Source organism: Macrobrachium rosenbergii, chromosome 2 (assembly GCF_040412425.1).
Source record: "Macrobrachium rosenbergii isolate ZJJX-2024 chromosome 2, ASM4041242v1, whole genome shotgun sequence".
Lineage (NCBI taxonomy): Eukaryota > Metazoa > Arthropoda > Malacostraca > Decapoda > Palaemonidae > Macrobrachium > Macrobrachium rosenbergii.
This window is the reverse complement of record NC_089742.1, coordinates 33,383,013-33,403,012: the sequence shown is the minus strand read 5'-3', so window position 1 is coordinate 33,403,012 and position 20,000 is coordinate 33,383,013. Positions and strand designations below refer to the sequence as shown.

The window sequence follows — 20,000 nt, the reverse complement described above, 5'->3', positions numbered from 1 at the left end:
TCGTGCTCCCTTGAATAGGTTGTTATAACCGTGTCTACATTGCTGTTTTCCATTTCTGGTGTTTGTTGTTAACAAGTGTTATATATGATTTTTTTTTAAAGTAATTTTATAATGAAACCGAATTCGAATATTTACTATCCTTGTTTTCGATAATGATGTCAAAGTGAAAGAATATGATGGAAAGCTCTACACTGTGGATTGCAGTCATAGGACAAAATGATACAGGGCAAACGAGAGAGAGAGAGAGAGAGAGAGAGAGAGAGAGAGAGAGAGAGAGAGAGAGAGAGAGAGAGAGAGAGTTTTTTCAATATTTCAATTCCAGATGGCCTTCAAATAAAAAAGTCATCCAACTTACAAGAGTACCTTCTTCACAGCCATCTAAGACAAAGACAGACAGACAGACAGGCAGATAAATGTCTAACAGCTGACTTCAATGCCGTTCCCCCTCCCCCAAAAAAAAACATAAAATAAGATACCCATCCACAACATTCAAGCCTCAAGTACTTTGAATCTGGGAGCTTGGCAGACTCGGAAATGACTGAAAAGAAACAAATGGGATATGTAATTCTCTCCCGAGATTCAACTGCCTTTGAAGAGCCGGAGTATTATTAGATTCCATTCATGGCTTAGTTCTGTGGAAATGGCGTTCTCACCTGAATGTGGGAAATAATGATGAGTTGCGCGCGTGAGATTATACTGTTAGTGCTTTTGACGTTATTGCTGTTATTATTCCTTTAATTATTTATTATTATTATTGTTATTATTATTATTACTATTATTATATTATTATTATTATTATTATTCATAATTTTTTCTTCTTCTTCTTCTTCTTCTTCTTCTTCTTTTTCTTATTATTATTATTATTATTATTATTATTATTATTATTATTATTATTATTATTATTATTATTATTATTATTATTCATACTTTTTCTACATCCTCCTCCTCCTCCTCCTCCTCCCCTCCCCTCCTCCTCCTCCTCCTCCTCCTCCTCCTCCTCCTCCTCCTCCCTCCTCCTCCTCTTCTTCTTCTTCTTCTTCTTCTTCTTCTTCTTCTTCTTCTTCTTCTATTATTATTATTACATATTATTATTATTATTATTATTGAGGAATAGGGTGTATTTACAGCCTCAGAAAACTCTTATGCCCTGTGTCCTGTATTAAATGATGTTACTCCTGACCATCAATATTTTAGTTTTTCACCTCTTAACTCACTTTAGAATGTGTGTGTGTGTGTGTGTGTGTGGCGCGCGCTCGCGCGCGTCTCTGATAATGGCAACTTTTTTTTTCTATCTGGTCATTACAAACCTGGTCTTCACAAGTTATAATCATAAAACCTGTTTTTATATTTCCTGTCTATAATATCTCATATCATAGCATCTGTTTTCCTACTGTCATCTTCTGCAGAGTCATCTTTTCTTTATATGTGTACATGATAACAACTACCTCTATTTTATGATAACCTCTATTATATATTTTAAAAATATTTCCTGTTCCCCATTTTTTATAATATCCGATTTCCATAATGTCAGCTTTCCATCATATGAACATATATTTTTCTTTCATTTCAATTTATGCCCATAAAATATAGTTTTATAATATTTCACATACAAAAATGGCCATAACATCTAATTCTGTCTATTTATGTTACAATATGTATTCTGTATAAAGAAATTATGCAAATAACATTCTACTCATATTTTGTTTTATATATTTTCCATTACAATACAATTTACTGTTCACAATAAGCTCCTTTTTTTATCATCATCTGAAAACTAGTTTTCTTTGTATCTGTTCATCAAAATACCTCCTTTCCCCCCTCAAAAAAAATCTTAAAACTAACACAAAAAAAAAATCTCTTTACAAAATTCCCTATTGCCGATATTTCATCACATCTGGTTTTCATAATGTCATCGGTTTCCGTTATGAGAACATTCTGAAAAGAAGAGGAGAAAAAATCCAGGCCTCAGCCGACTCAGCAATAATCTCGGTCATATGTGTCGTTGTGTGCTATGGTTCTTTGTGCAAGATAGAAAGAATTGGAGGGAGGAAGGACTCAGGGAGAAAGCATTTATTTGATCGTATGGCCCGTGGGCATTTTCGACCTGATCCTGAGAAGGAGGTTTTTTTTTTATAAACGGAATTTGTGAATGAAACGGGAAAACAAAACGGAGGAAATTGGGATATTCACTCTGGATGCGAAAAGAGAGAAAGATCACAAATTGAGGAAATTTGGGGTGGGGTGGTTCATGACAGGAACTACAGTTTTAATCAGATTGTGTCCTGAAACTATATGAGTGAAATTTCACAAATCTTGGCGTTGTTTTGCAGTTTAATAATAATAATAATAATATGACACATAACATTAATAATAATAATAATAATAATAATAATAATAATAATAATAAATTATTATTATTATTATTATTATTATTATTATTATTATTATTATTATTATTATTATTATTATTATTATTATTATTATTATTATTATTATTATTCAGAACATAAGCCACTATTCTTATGGAACAAGCCTACGGGGGCCATTTACAGAAGATAACAGGATGTACTGATATATAACTACACGTTTTTATAAAGTTTGAACAACGAAAAATCAACACTTTAATTAAAATCTTATCATACAGTGGGGATTTGTGATTTCATGACGTGCCTAGGGCTCTTGGAAAACATAATTTTACCAAGAAATAACACTTCAGAAGTCTCAAAATGCAAATATGTCCAGAAACTCAGTGATGATGAAAAAAAAAAGCCAGCGATATATTAATTTATCTCGAAATGTTCATTTGCAAATTCTATGAAATGCATTTTCAGAAACTTCGTCGACAACAACAAATAAAAGTCTGCAATAAAATGAATTCATCTATAATTATACATTAGAATAATTATCCTTTTGCTAGGAAACAAATTTTCATCTAAGCATATCTTAACCTGCCTTATTTCTTTTTTTCAGTTCCGCCCAATTCTCCAACCATTTTATCCGAAAATGGGCTCCAAGTGTATACGACAGTAGGCCCATACGACGAAGGGGCCACTATGACCCTAATATGTAATGTCAAAGGAGGTGAGTGTATCGAAAGCTTATACTTTTTTTCTGTTTTTATTTTGTGCCGTGAAAACACCTGTATTTCAATAGCTCCCACTCATGACAAGCATAGTCATTGCCTTATACTGTTGTAGTTTTTATCTCTATGCCACTTATTCTCTTGATGAAAAGTTTTGCTTATTTTTTATCCCTATGCCATTTCTTTTGCACTGCTCAAATGTTTTCTGTTTTGTAAATCAGTTTTAGCAACCTCATAGCTGCCTCGAAAGTGTATTTTTCAATAATTTCGTATTTCAACAGTTCCAGAAATGCTGACCAATCAGTACTTTTCATTCTTAATATTTCCTGAATTTATGTTGATTTTTACACGTTTGTAACCTAAAATAAAGAAAAAAAAGATTCATCTTTATCTCTCAATATTTCAAGATTTCTTCAAAATTTTTATTTATCTCTGTATTTTTCTCACCGAATATAAGCTTCCGATCTATTACAATTGCGAAAAGTTTATAGATTTCTCAATAACTCATAGTCTTAGCTTTTTCATAAATAACATTCATTCCCAGTTATTAATAGCGTCATAATTCCTAAAATTTAATTTGATTCCTGCATTTCCTAGAAAGAATTTGATCCATCACTAGTTAATAATCTCAGTACTCGAAAAATATTGCCTTTGTATTATATTATAACTTAAAAATACATTATAAATTGCAGGTCACAAAAAACCTTCAAACTTAATAGTGCACCTAATTCTAGGACATAACTGTTTCTTTATAATTCCTTTTAGTTAAGTGTCTATTGTTGGAATAACTTTTATGCATTTTTATTTTTATCTCTTAAATTAATTTTTATTTTGATACTATGTTTGTCAGTGCTAATGTTATCTTGAATTCCATTTGCCTTCATCTTCTATTCTCTCTCTCTCTCTCTCTCTCTCTCTCTCTCTCTCTCTTCTCTCTCTCTCTCTCTGATTTAGGTGCGCCTCTTATTCACAGTAAAATGAAACGCAATTCCAATGTTTTTTAAATATTTTTTTTTAAGCTTCACGTTCGTAATTTTGACAGCTCCATCTCTTAGCAGGAAATTACTTTTCCTTTGCCATACAAGAAATTCATTTTAGTTGTTTCATCTTCCTTTTCCTCGTCCCAAATTTTCGTTTCTCTTCGCCTTCACAAGACGCTTTCTCTCTCTGTCTCTCTTTCTTTTTTCTCTCCCGGAGTTTTATTGTCATTACAGCCCACACATTTTCATTTTTCAGCCAAGTCATGACGACATGACTGTCTTCCATTTTCTTCTTAATATCTCGGCGTTTCTAGCAAGCGTCCCCCTCCTGTTTCGTCTTTTCTTTCTTTCTTTTCTTCATCAAAAGACGCTTTATATCGTCGTCATAATTACAAAATAAAACAATGAAAACAAAAATCAACTAAAAATAAAAATCGTTGTCGAACCCCTCTACTTTCCTGCACCCATTTCCTATGCAATTACCTTCGTGCTTATGCTATTGCGTTTCCTTTGTTCAGAGAAGATCAATCTGGCTTGCTTTTGTAGGTCAGAGTTCAGAGGTCCACACGAAGCTTCTTATAACCATTAACAATTTACCATACTTCAAGTAAGGCAATGGCCCTGTTAGTACACAACAGATTAGTCTAAACCAATGGTTCCCAAACTTTTTTTGGCCATGCCCCCACCTAATCACCTTTAAAATCCTGATGAACACTGTACCGATACAGTATATAATTCTTATATTCACATGAACAAAGGCTAAAAGGCCATTAACTTGTTTTAAACATTCTCAAATTAGCCCCCTTAAAAATCAAATTACCCCCCGCATGAGAACCACCGACCTAAACAAACTAACTGACCTCTCACCAGCGTTTGACCTATATTTTTTCAAATTTTAAGCTCCCCTACTACACCCTACTTTTAGTAACTGTTGGCTCTTTGTCCTTATTGACATGTATCTACATAAAAATGTTTAGTCTTCACCTACAAAAGGAAAGAAACATGTACACTTTGTTTCCTCCCTGTACAGACAAGAAATTCTCACAATTGCTGCTCCTTACTCATCATATTTAAAGGAAAGATGATTGCTGTACATCCTTTTAACATCTGCATATTTGAAGCAGACATTTAATGTATCCCTTCTTTCACTTTTCAGTGCAAAGTTAAAAAAAAAAGAGTTACATATTCCCCTTGTGTATCCCAGTCAGGAAAAACAACTTCACCTTAGACACTCCTTTCAGTCCCTTTCTTCCCACAACTACATACTTCAAGCAGACATTAAATTAGCATTTCATTCACTTTTAAGAGGAAAGCTATAAAGAGAAAAAATGTGAACTATTCCTCTTATGTTTCCATGTTAGGAAAAATAACATCACCTTTGACATTCCTTTTCAATCCTTTCCTTTCCACATCTAAATACCTCAAGCAGACATTAAATTATCATTCAGTTTTAAGAGCAAAGTTATGAAAAGGAAAAATGTGGACTATTCCTCTGAAGTTTTCATGTCAAGAAGAATAACATCCCCTCTGACACTCCTTTTCAATCCTTTCCTTCCCACATCTAAATACTTCAAGCAGACATTTAACTTAACAACTCGTTCACTTTTCAGTGCAAAGTTAATGATAAAAGGTGAACTATTCCTCTTGTGTATCCAAGTCAGGAAAAACAACATCCCCTTTTACAATCCTTTCCAATCCTTTCCTTTCCATATCTACATACTTCAAGCAGACATCCAATTTAGCGCCGCTTTCACTTTTCAGTGCAAAGTTAATACAAAAAAGAGCTGAACTATTCTTCTTGTGTATCCAAGTCAGGAAAAACAACATCCCCTTTTACAATCCTTTTCAATCTTTTCCTTTCCACATCTACATCTTCAAGCAAACATCCAATTTAGCGCCGCTTTCACTTTCCAGTGCAAAGTTAATACAAAAAAGAGGTGAACTATTCCTCTTGTATATCCAAGTCAGGAAAAACTACATCCCCTTTAACAATCCTGTTCAATCCTTTCCTTTCCACATCTACATACTTCAAACAGACATTTAACTCAGTACCTCGCTCACTTTTCAGTGCAAAGTTAATACAAGAGAGTGAACTATTCCTCTTGTGCATCCAAGTCAGGAAAAACAACACTCCCTTTTACAATCCTTTATAAGCCTTTCCTTCCCACATCTACATACTTCAAGCAGACATTTAACTTAGCACCTCGCTCACTTTTCAGTGCAAAGTTAAAAAGGGTGAACTATTCTTCTTGTGTATCCAAGTCAGGAAAAAAAAAAAACACTCCTTCTCAATCCTTTCCTTCCCACATCTAAATACTTCAAGCAGACATTTAATTGAGCACCACTTCCACTTCTCAGAGCAAAATAAAAAAAAATAAGCAAGGTAAACTATTCCTTTCTTTGTGTTTCCGCGTCAGGAAAAACAACATATGACTTCGACAATCCTTTCCTTTCGTTCTTTCCTTTCCCATCTCCGATCACGGAACTCCACACGTCACCCTCTACATTTTCTCCCCCCTCGTTTCCATTGCAGGCAAGCCTCCCCCTCAGGTGACCTGGTGGATGGACAGGAAACTCGTGGACGACACGAGCGAAAGCACTCGTCTGCACAGCGTCTCCAACACGCTCAAGGTTGAGGGTCTCGCCAGGAGACACTTGCACGCGACGCTTACATGCAAAGCTTTCTCCAACACCAACTACAGCGACCCGGTCTCTACTTCCATCGCCATAGAGATGAACTGTAAGTAAATGTCTGAAGTAGAGGGAGAGTGAGATAGCATGTTACAAAACACACACACAACACACACACACACACACACACACACACACACACACGTACACACACATGTGCATATATATATATATATATATATATATATATATATATATATATATATATATATATATATATATATACATACATACATACATACATACATACATACATACATACATACATACATACATACATACATACACACCAGCAACAAGGGAAATGTATTCATGAATGTCTGTGCCCGGAATGCAACAACAGATTTTGACGAGCAGAAGAAAAACATAATAGAATTTTCGTAAACAACGGAATGGTAATCACGAATGATCGTCAGAGAGAGAGAGAGAGAGAGAGAGAGAGAGAGAGAGAGAGAGAGAGAGAGAGTAAAAAAAATTGAGCAACTGCCTCATTTAGCAAAACCTGATAAGAGTTAGGCCTTATCCAATCTGTACGTTTCTATCCAATCTGACTATAAACAAGTTATTTTAAATAAAGATATGAGGTCATGAGGTTTCAAACTCAGTCATCTCGTTATCTATCTAATCCTTTTCTAGTTTTGCCTCATTTCTTTGGTATTCATATACCAAAGAAACAAAATACAAAAGAAATACTAATTTTCCGTCAGTAGGAATATGAAAAAATATATTACTTCTAATTCTTGACTGGATTGAATTGGATATTTCATGCGCAATGCTCGTAATTCTAAAATTAAAACATTATATTAATTAATAAAAAACCTTCGGATCATTAATCCTAAATTGTAAAATCGCAACATCAAGTCACTGACCTTTTGAAATTTGCTGTGATACGGTAAGAACTGTCGAGCTTCAAAACGGAAATAAATTTAAGAGAAAACGGAGACAAAACTCTTCACATTTCTTGCGAGACAATTTTCTTGTTCGGGGTGGGAGTTTGGTTGAAGGGGGATGGAGTTGTGGGGGGGGGGGGGAGAACCATAAAATATTTGAAACAGAAGCCTAGGTATACTCTTCCACATTTTTCAGAAAGAGATTAAACAACGCTTACTCTTGTTGTTATTTTATGGAAAATCAATTTGAATTGGAAATATATATTCCAAGTATATATTCCATTCTCGAATCACTTCACTATCCTTTTCAAAACGATGATTTCCAAATATATATATATATATATATATATATATATATATATATATATATATATATATATATATATATATATATATATATATATATATATATATATATATATATAATTTTCTTGAGGAGTTGAGGATCTCCTATAGCATGAATTTCTTATAAAGAATCGAGTATCGTTCCTTGTTCTTTAGTATGTAGCTGTTTATTATTTAGTCATAACGATGCAAATCCGCCCCTACCCTTCCACAATAACATTTTCGTTATAAAATTTCGCTGAAAGGTCTTAAATATCCTTTGTAAATCTACCCCCCTCCCCCCAAAAAAATAAAGAACATTTCCCAAGAGAAGAATCCGATATCGAAAATCTTAGGTATTTCCTACAAATAAAACAACTCCACCGTCCTTTTTTTTTTTTTTTATATGGATTGCAGCATTCCATTACGGGCGTCCCAGATTGCCGCCTCCATAAACTGAGACACTTTGAGAGCTGGAATCCATTTCCTCGAATTCAATAGGTTACAAGTTCGCTAATGGCAGGCGGTATTAGATGACTAAAAATCTCCGGAAATTAAGGAAGGAATTGGGCTGTCCCATGAATCGCGTAACATCCAATAGCCAGATATCATAAAGTTTGAAGGAGAAGAAGAAGAAGAAGAAAAAGAAGGAGAGAGAGAGAGAGAGAGAGAGAGAGAGAGAGAGAGAGAGAGAGAGAGAGAGAGAGAGCTAAGGTGAAATTAATAAATCCTGCTTCAAACGAGACGCACGAACTAACAGATTCGGTGACGAATTTGAAGAAGAAAAAGAAAAAGAAGAAGAAGAAGAAGAAGAAGAAGAAGAGGAGAGAGAGAGAGAGAGAGAGAGAGAGAGAGAGAGAGAGAGAGAGAGAGAGAGAGAGAGACTAATCTAGTTTTAAAAGAGACGGGCAAACTAACATATTCGGTGACGAATTTGAGGGAAGAAGAAGACGACGAAGATGAGAGAGAGAGAGAGAGAGAGAGAGAGAGAGAGAGAGAGAGAGAGAGAGAGAGAGAGAGAGAGAGAGATTTAAAACACTTTAGTGAAATGCGGATATAAATCTCGGAAAGAAACAGAGTGCATTGCTGTTCGAATTGGGGTGTAAATTTCTTTTTGAAGGACGGAGACAAAGAAAGTAAGAGAGAGAGAGAGAGAGAGAGAGAGAGAGAGAGAGAGAGAGAGAGAGAGAGATTCAACCTAACCGTGTAAGGTTTACGTTGTAAATTTCATATCAAAGGAGAGAGAGGGGGAAATATAAATAAATAATGAACAAGGCAGCGAGAATTATTTGACAAAACTTGAAAAACAGTACCCGACAGATATACAACATAAAATTCTGATGACGTAAGCTTCCCATCCGTCAATACCAGAAATGAGATTGTACCTAAACGTCGTTAAATCGGCATTATAGATTTTAGATATTCAGCTCTGGTTATCGGAGGAACGGTGTTCTGCAGCAAAGCAAATTCGTCTTTATTTCCTCCGTGTTTTTATAAGCTAATTTCATTTTTTTTTATAGTAAAGTTTATTCTAAATCTTCCTCAGTATTACACGGCCAGAAGTGGTTTATTTAGTTATTTATTATCAATTATCTATTCATCATTATCTATTTATCTATAATTACCTCTTTATTTAGACAGACCAACCGTGTCTGAATTAAGAGATTCATATAATTTGAGGTAATTCTTAACTGTTAAATTCACTTTGATGACCATTTTATCCCAACTGTTAAATTCACTTTGATGACCATTTTATCCCAACTCTTAAATTCACTTTGATGACAATTTTATCCCAACGGTTAAATTCACATTGATGACCACTTATCCCAGTTGTTAAATGCACTTTGATGACCATTTTATCCAAATAGTTAAGTTTATTTTATTGAGCATTTTATCCCAACTGTTTAATTCACTAGGGTGATAATTTTGTCCCAACTGTTAAATTCACTTTGGTGACCATTTTATCCCAAATGTTAAATTCACTTTGATGAAATTTTTTCCCAGTTGTTAAGTCACTTTGATGATAATTTTATCTCAATTGTTAAGTCACGTTGTTGGCCATTTTATCCCAATAGTTAAGTCACTTTGTTGACCATTTTATCCCAAGTCTTAAATTCACTTTAATGACCATTTTATTATAAAGTAACCGAACACAATCTTGAAAATTATAATCATCACTTCCCCAAATTCTCAATTCGCACTTTGGAACCTGCGAGTATTTCTTCTTGCGCCAACTAGCCTCGGCAATATATTTATAGCTTATCACTTGATAACTGATTCATTGTTAAATTACCCAACGATGAACTTTTCCGTCATTCCTCTACTGATTTCCCAGATACCAAAACCAAACCAGAGCGCCAACGTGACGCATGTTTCAATTAACAATAATCTATTATTGAGGCTGCTAATTAGTTCTTATGAATAAAACAGCAGCTGTCATTACGCTGCCTAATTAATTTGCAGGAGATTTATGAAGTGTCACAGGCGAATACTGTTCTGTCCTTTAATTTACACGTTATTATTATTATTATTATTATTATTATTATTATTATTATTATTATTATTATTATTATTATTATTATTATTATATTGCCGTATGGATATGAGAACTCTACCGCCATCTTTGAATATTAGCAATCAGGTTAAATGGGTATCGTTCCTGAGTGGTTCACATTTGGTAGGTCAGTGGTTCCACCCAGCTGTAAATGGATACAGGACTCTGCTGAAATTAAGATAAAGGACGTAGGGCTAACATCCTCACCCCTATTGAAAATAAACAGAAAATAGCTTTAAAAAATGGAAAGGAACATCACGAATACATATATAATCAGCATATAAGTAAATGCAAAACTGGTAACTGAATTTATTCAGTAACATTTTTGCGCTGCAATTCTGAAATTAATCTGTAAAGCCAGCTGATCTGAGGATAGCGGGACTTGTGCATAAAATCGAGAATTGACAGAGGCAGCGGAAATCGGTAGTCCCTGTAATACTTTCGAATATTCGCATATTTCAGGGTAGTTATGACGGATACAATGGAAAAAGGACGCGATATTGGACAGCCATTGGCTTTGTTACGTGTTTATCCCTGAAGAGACAGGGTAATCTCTGTGACATTCAGTTATTACAGTGCAGCGTGGGATGAACGGTACCTGATAAATAAATAATCACGTATGTGCAACGTTCTAAGCAAAATATTCTTAATATTTCGGCTAAAGTATGCTGGTATGATTAAATATTCGTCGTGATATCACGATGTTATATTACAGGAAGGATTTATAACTTTTCATTACGTAAATAATTATATTTTTATAATATTCAGAATAAAATATTATCACTCTTGTGCTAAGATTCGTTATCACCAATTAATATCCGTTATAATATCACAAAAAAAATATTTCGGTATTTCAATTATATTTCAGTATTTCAATAACCGAAAAACATCCTGACATTTAGAGTAAAATTTGTTACTGACAACCAGTAACTGCTGTGGCATCCAGTTTATCACTAACTGAAAGCAACAGAAAATGTAGGTACGAATTCATACATCTGTATGTATGTATGTATGTATATACACAAAGAGTTATTATCCTTGAATTTACTTTCACATAGTATGGCATTAATTGTATGTATGTATGTATGTATGTATGTATGTATGTATGTATGTATGTATGTATGTATGTATGTATGTACTGTATATATGTATTTAAAGAGTGATTAAACCTGAATTTATTCTCCCATAGAATGGCATTAAATGTATGTATGTATGTATGTATGTATGTATGCATGTATGTATGTATGTATGTATATAAAGACTGGCTACCCTTGAATGTATTGTCACATAGTATGTACTATTAACCAACTGCCTTATGTAAATTAAGGATTTCTGTCACTGGATAGAGTGAAAATCTAGAGAGAATATTGGAAAATGTAATTCACATGGAAATGAATATTTGAAAGGAGACTCTGAACGGAACTTCGACCTCCTCTTCTCCAGGGACTCACTGTTTGAAATTAGCAAACGTCAGTCTCCTGAAAGATTTGCCAATGGCAGAGAATTATGTATTGCCTGTCAGTTACTGCGGAATTTCATCGATTGGCGACGCCCAAAGCAAATAACGTTTTTCATTTTCGTTTGAACTGTGGTTTGAGACTTGTTATTATTCAGTGCATGCGTGATGAGAACTGACACCACACTTGTAGGTTTCTCTTACCCTGAGTTGACGTAAAAAATGTACTGTGTATTTTATCCAAGGATCTGTATATAAACCAACGGCTGTTCATGATGAATTCTCTTCTAATTGTGTTGTTGGTGTTGTTGTTTTTGTCGATGAACGGATATGTAGAAATGACATCTGACATTTTTAGTTAACAATATTCAGAATACTATCTTCTTTCCACTTATAAACTTCTGATAGTGCTCTAGTGTATGGAAATCCTGCTGACATTTTAACGGCTTGCGTTCGAGATATTACCTTCCTTCCACTGACAAATATACCTTATAAGGTTGTGACTACTTTTGTGTATACTAATCTTAATGGGATGGATACGAAATATCTCAAACATCATTATGAAATGTTTTTTTGAGGATGTCAGTATGATTGCGTCATCTGATACATCATTAACATCTAAATTTTTCGAAATCCCCTTCCGATTAGGCCACGCCTTTTTCATCATTTAATTTTTGTAATCATAAATATTGCATGATTATAAAAAACCTCAACAAGTCACGTGGACTTTTCAGCTAAATGTACAGTTAATTAACTTGATCAACGTTTGAAAATAACTCGCTTACCGGGTCACAATAAATATTGAATGGAAACTTTATTATTCCGGCACTTATCTAGCCTTCGCAATCCAATTGCTGCCATTAATTTAATGAATTTCTGGATTTGTAATCGACAGCTGTGTGAATGAGGATTTATATGAATTAACTTTGTTTTTAAATTGGGAATTATTTTTTTTGTATTTTGTTTTTCTGAGCAAAATACGTTATGCTGTCTATTACGAATGTTTTCACGACGTTTCTGTTTGTTTAAAAATCAATTAGTCTATCATTGCCTTCTGGTTGGTATCAGTTATTAATAATTACCTCCTCTTCATTGCTCTTTTCCTCCGTACATCAATTATTTTCTTCATTCCTTCTCTCGAGATTTTCCTTGTAATTATCACGATCTGCTATCTCAGAGCCAATCAGTTTTCCGGAATGTTTGCAGCCACTGATGTCAAGGAAAATATTCCCTCCTAGCAACTAAAACTAAAAATGAATCTCAAATGTCAATTTCCTTACTTCATTCATTCTCTCCAACTTTTTCTTAGAAACTAAAGCTAAAAATGAATCTCAAATGTCAATTCTTTCCTTCATTCATTCTCTCCAAGTTTTTCTTTCAATCTTCACGATCTGCTGCCTCAGAACCAAACAATTTTCAAGATATGTCTGCAGCCAATGGAGTAAAAAATTTAACATTTTCCCCCCTTACAAATTAAAACTAACAATGAATACCTTTGTTTCTGTCTCACTTTCAGTCAAGCCCCTGTCGGTGAAGATCCTCGGGTCACTGGAGCCTCTTTCGTCCGGCAAGGAGTACGAACTGGTGTGCCAAAGCGTAGGGGCACGTCCGGCTGCCTCGCTCACCTGGTGGCTGGATGGGGTCCAGTTAAACAACGCTACTACCTCAGTAAGTATATCTTAGTTTAACCAGACCATTGAGTTGGTTAACAGCTCTCCTAGAGAGGGCTGGCCCAAAGGATTAGATTTATTTTACGTGGCTAAGAACCAACTGGTTACCTAGCAACGGGACCTACAGCTTATTGTGGAATCCGAACCACATTATGACGAGAAATAAATTCCTCTAATTCTTCATTGGCGGCTCGGAGAGTCGAACTCTGGGCCAACAGCGTGCCAGTCGAAAGTTCTACCCACCCCTCCAAAGAAGAACTTACTACCTCAGTAAGTCGTGGACACGCCTCGTGCTTGGGTAGAGACTATTTTCTTTGACGTGCAGATGGCAGTACTTACCCCTTTCTCCCTAATCCCAAAAACAAGAGGGTTGGGGCTCCTCCCCAAAATGTGGGGAATATTCCATCCTCTTAAAAACAAGAGAGTTGGACCTTCTCCCCCCAAAAAAAGGGGGGGATTTACTGCATTTTAAACAAGATCTATTTATTTATTTTTATTTATTTATTTTCATACGTTGCTACAGATGCCAAGAGACCAACAACCCACCACCCCCCTCTTGCCCAGGCGGAAAAAGAGGGGGTAGGAAGGGACCAAAGCATGTGGCATTGGGGTGGGGGAGGGGGAGGAGTGTTGTTTGCAGGGAACCCTGAAGTATAGGATAAAGAGTTTATTGTGTGCTTAACCGAGTGTTTGTTTTTCTTAAAATGTATTCCTTTAGTTTGATTTGCGTCTTGGAAAACTGTCATTTTAACTATTTTATTTCCTGATTTTGGTGTTTTCTCGTGGCAAATTATTTGTATTACAGTCTTTCCCTCATTTACTTGTTTTTGGTGTTATAATGATCCATGTAGCTACCGCAAACATAATTAAATATGCACTCACTCATTTTTGTTTATTATAATCACTTAAAAAAATAGTGATTGTGTAGCTAAAACACTCATGTTACAAGATGGTCATTTCATATGCAAAGATTTTCCATGGAAATTTTCGAAGAGATAAAGACCTTTTCACGGATTTTCGAAATAATCTCATATGTTATTTTCCCCAAGCTTTGGTTTTGCCGAAATAAGAAATTTCGCGCCTGCGCAAACGCACCTGGGAAACATATTTACATACGTTACAGCAATTTCTTTTTGAAACTATTTGCATACGTTACAGCAATTTCTTTTTGAAGCATATTTACACACGTTACGGCAATTTCTTTTTCAATCATATTTACATACGTTATAGCAATTTCTTTTTGAAACATTTACATTCGTTACAGCAATTTCTTTTAAAATATTTACATACGTTACAGCAAATTCTTTTTGAAACATATTTACATACGTCACAGCAAATTCTTTTTGAAACATTTACATACATTACAGCAAATTCTTTTTGAAACATATTTACAAACGTTACAGCAAATTCTTTTTGAAACATATTCACATACGTCACAGCAATTTCTTTTTGTTACTGCGTGATTTTCTAAAGCTCCAGGAATGTCGCTGTTATAAAGTGAGATTACATTTTGCCATTTTAATTTTTCCTGGGGTTACTCAGTAAGTGCATATCACAAATTTCAAATTACCAGTTCAGGATGACGCAGTATTTCGTAGATGAAATCTCTAAGTGATTAATAAAAAAAAGTTGAGATTCTTTTTCGAAAATAACACTCGTACAGGATCTTAATGATTTCATCTTATTTTCTCTGTTAAGCTATCAGTCATTGCATCTATATATTCCTCCTCTATCACTACTTTTTCATATCATTTTTATGTAAGCAATATACACAATTCATACTCGCATAAAAGATTGCATTGCATTTATATATTACACGCTCTGACAATATCTTTGCGTTTACAAAAGACGAGCAGTCATGCAATCAGCACTTTTAAAGAGCAGAGGACAATGGCGCTGGGTAACTTTATCCTTAGCCAGACTGAAAAATGGAGACGCTGGACTTGTATTTCAAATTACCTTATCTCCTTCGTATCAGAATTTATCCTGATATTTATATTTCTTTTAAATTTACAGTTTCGCCTAAACTAACCCATTCAATTTGACCGGTCACCTAAATTTATCGTCTCATACATTTACGGTTTCGCCTAAACTGACCATTTCTACTTGATATCAATCTTCTAAATTAAAAGTTTTGTCTAAATGGACTGAATTGGCCATTTTTAGCTTTCTGTAAAAGATAACTATTGTGACGACTTTGTCTGTCCGTCCGCACTTTTTCCTGTCCGCCCTCAGATCTTAAAAACTACTGAGGTTAGAGCGCTGCAAATTGATATCTTGATCATCCACCCTCCTCCAACCATCAAACATACGAAATTGCAGCCCTCTAACCACAGTAGTTTTTATTTTATTTAAGGTTAAAGTTATCCATAATCATACTTCTGGCACTGCTGTAGGTATCAACAACAGAGGCCACCACCGGACCGTGGCTGAGTTTTATGGGCCGCGGCTAAGAATTTCATGGGCATTTTTTACTTGTTCTTATATAACAACACTTATATTTACAACTTCACCGGAATTAACCAAACTGACCATGTCTCTTAATAAACAGTTTTTCCTAGATTTTACAGTACCACCTAAATTGACTAAATTGACCATTTCCTAAATTTTAGTTTCACATAAATTGACCATTCCTCCTTAATATACAAATTCTCTTAAATTTAGTTTCACCTAAATTGACTGAATCGACTGTTTGTATGTGATAAGAACATTTTCCTAAATTTATAATTTCACCTAAATTTACCATTAACAAACTTCTATGTTTACAGATCCACCTAAATTGACCATTTATTTTGATCCTTAATAATCAGCTTCTTTATTTCGTCCTTAATAATCAGCTTCTTGATTTTGGTCCTTAATAATCAGCTTCCTGATTCTGGTCCTTAATAATCAGCTTCTTGATTTTGGTCCTTAATAATCAACTCCTTGATTTTGGTCCTTAATAATCAGCTTCATGATTTTGGTTTTTAATAACCAGCTCCTTGATTTTGGTCCTTAATAATCAGCTTCTTGATTTTGGTCCTTAATAATCACCTTCTTGATTTTGGTCCTTAATAATCACCTTCTTGATTTTGGTCTTTAATAATCAGCTTTTTGATTTTGGTCCTTAATAATCAGCTTCTTGATTTTGGTGTTTAATAATCAGCTTCTTGATTTTGGTGTTTAATAATCAGCTTGTTGATTTTGGTCCTTAATAATCAGCTTCTTTATTTTGGTTCTTAATGATCAGCTTCTTTATTTTGGTCCTTAATAATCATCTTCTTCATTTTGCTCCTTAATAATCAGTTTCTTTATTTTAGTCCTTAATAATCAACTTGATTTTGGTCTTTAATGATCAGCTTTATTTTGGTCCATAATAATCAGTTTCTTTATTTTGCTCCTAAATAATCAGCTTCACTATTTTGGTCCTTAATAATCAGCTTCTTTATTTTGGTCATTAATAATCAGCTTTATTTTAGTCCTTAATAACCAACTCGATTTTGGTCCTTAATAATCAGCTTCTTTATTTTGGTCTATAATAATCAGTTTCTTTATTTTGCTCCTTAATAATCAGCTTCATTATTTTGGTCCTTAATAATCAACTTGATTTTGGTCCTTAATAATCAGCTTCTTTATTTTGGTCTATAATAATCATTTTCTTTATTTTGCTCCTTAACAATCAGCTTCATTATTTCGGTCCTTAATAATCAACTTGATTTTGGTCCTTAACAAAGAGCTTCCCCTAAATTTTACACTTACACCTCAACTGAGCATTTCGTCTGCTTCCTCCCGCAGACAGCCAGTTCGGGCAACGTGACCCTGAGCACGCTGACCTTCGTGCCCAACGAAAACGACGGAGGGAAGTACCTGAAGTGCCAAGCGGAGTCTCCGGTGATACACCACACGCCCTTAGAGGACCAGTGGCTTCTGGAGGTCTATTGTGAGTATTGGGTTTATTGGTTCCTCCTCGGAGTGATGTTTGGCTTTTTCTCGAAGTTTTATTTATTTATTTATTTATTTATTTATTTATTTATTTATTTATTTATTTATTTATTTATTTATCTACTGATTTATTAATTGATTGATTGATTGATTGATTGACCTGTTTTTAGGAAGGATGCTGAAAATTTTATTCACGCCATATTTATATTCCGTAAGATGACATTCGGCTGAAGAAATGGCCGCGAATTTAGAGACAAATATTAGAGGAAATTAATACAGATATAGTTAAAGAAAGTGTAAGACTTAGCGTAGAGTCCATATACAAATACATTAAACTCGTTTATAATAGCAGTAATAAACGTAGCAAATTCTTTAGATTTATGAAAGAAATAAAAGTTATGACACTCAATGTAATCACGAAAATAGTCTATTCTATAGATGCAACTTTTTTCCCTATAATTTTCTAGTTTTAAAAATACTTGAATCTTATTCTTTCCTGTATACAGTCACAAAACAACTTAATTAGGTTAAAAGAAGACGGGGCTCCTTTCGACATGAGAGACGAGAGATTTAACAATTCAGACCTTTTAAAAATCTTTGTGATGTGCCTGCCACCTGTTGAATGCTACTTGACTCGAGTCTGAAAGGGATACAAACGAGTACTTTTGATTGAAATGCCTCACGAATTTGTCTGCTCAATCGCTAGTATCTTTAGATAATAGTTTGTATATTTTAAAATAACCTTATTTTATCTTCATCTGGGATTCTGTACAACCCAATGCTCCCATCACTTCTGGGATAAATAACAGCATCTTTTCTTTATTTTTAATTTATATTTTTTATCTAGTTATATATTTTTTTTTAAGAAATTCGTGTATTATTATCATATTCCTGTGGACTATGGCATTATTATGCAAATTTCTCTTCCACGATAAATTCCACAAAAAAAAAATTAGGAATTAGCTTGAGAAAAAAAAAACACCTAAAAAAATTACCGAACGAGAAACATCATTTATTTCTCAACGAAAATTTCTTTCATTCCACATTTACTTATCGTAAGATGGAGAATGATTTAAACGAATACAAAGGCAGCCAAAAATTCAAAAATACTGATGCAGACTTGATTAACAAAGAAACAAAAACATATAAGAAAAAAAAAGCATTACACCAACTTCCCAGCCGAATAACTTAGAGAAAAAAAAAGAGTGAACAAATGATAAAAGGACGGGAATTTCTTTTTCAACTTTAAAACACCCAATTACTCGAGTCTCTCCCTCTTGTTATTTTCCCAGACACGCCTCAGGTTTACTTAGCGATGGGGAGCAATTTGAGCCCGGAGGACATCAAGGAAGGAGACGATGTCTACTTTGAGTGCAACGTGCGAGCTAATCCTTGGGTGTACAAGGTCGTCTGGTATCATAATGTAAGTGGAACAGTTTATACGCACGTACATTCATACATACATGCATGCACACACACACACACACACACACACACACACACACACACACACACACACACATATATATATATATATATATATATATATATATATATATATATATATATATATATATATATATATATATATATACGTGTATTATTACAATTGTAAATTCTAAATTAATCCTGAAATTAATCTAGGAGATGTTTAGAATTCCATATATATCGATTTCCAACTTGAACTCATTAACATACCTTATCAGTATTCATTTTATGCAAAGTCAATATTCTCAATTTACCCATAATAATATAGATTTTCTCCTACGTTACAAGCCCTCTCCCCCCTAAGGGAGTGTGCCCTGTGTGGCAAACTGTAGGCAATACTGAAGGACATTTGCATACTGCGCACTTCCTTGTCCCATTATCCATTCCCATGTTATTCTTTAGATCCAGTTGATTTAGCATTGCCTTTTCGCCATAACAAAGGCCACGAATCTTAATTAGTGATTTGGCGATAGTGATCCATGCTAAGTGCAAGAAACATCTTTTTCTATATAGCAAATCTCTATCGCCAGTCCTTCAAGTCTTGTTAGATAACAATAATAGTAAGAATCTTTCTTCTTTCAACGACAGGGGGTGCAAGTCCAGCACAACGTCTCCGGCGGAGTCATAGTCAGCAACCAGAGCTTAGTGATCCAGCGAGTTCGTCGCCAGCAAGCGGGATTGTACACCTGCGTGGCGTCTAACATCGAGGGCGATGGCCAGAGCAACGCTGTCATACTCCAAGTTCAGTGTATGTCGACTGATTAGCTTTGCATATTTTTAACTGTTTCGTTTCTCGTTTTTGGTCTTTGAGTCTTCATGTTGCATATTCTTCCCTTTATTATTCCTTCTTCTGTTCTTTGAAGCTTCGTTTTGAATATTCCTCACTGTTTTATTCCTTCTTCTGACCTTTGAGTCTTTGTTTTGAATATTCTTCACTGTTGTAT

General features: G+C 34.4%; 1 protein-coding gene across 1 annotated transcript in view; it reads left to right on the top strand.

Moving 5' to 3' along the window:
* LOC136842750 (neural cell adhesion molecule 2-like) overlaps window positions 1-20,000 on the top strand; it is a 258,128-nt gene that overhangs the window by 221,536 nt on the left and 16,592 nt on the right. The window contains exons 4-9 of the mRNA XM_067110504.1: window positions 2,971-3,081; window positions 6,596-6,802; window positions 13,494-13,645; window positions 17,422-17,566; window positions 18,861-18,991; window positions 19,645-19,804. Of these exons, the coding sequence (XP_066966605.1) occupies window positions 2,971-3,081; window positions 6,596-6,802; window positions 13,494-13,645; window positions 17,422-17,566; window positions 18,861-18,991; window positions 19,645-19,804 (906 nt within the window). The remainder of the gene's footprint in view (window positions 1-2,970; window positions 3,082-6,595; window positions 6,803-13,493; window positions 13,646-17,421; window positions 17,567-18,860; window positions 18,992-19,644; window positions 19,805-20,000) is intronic.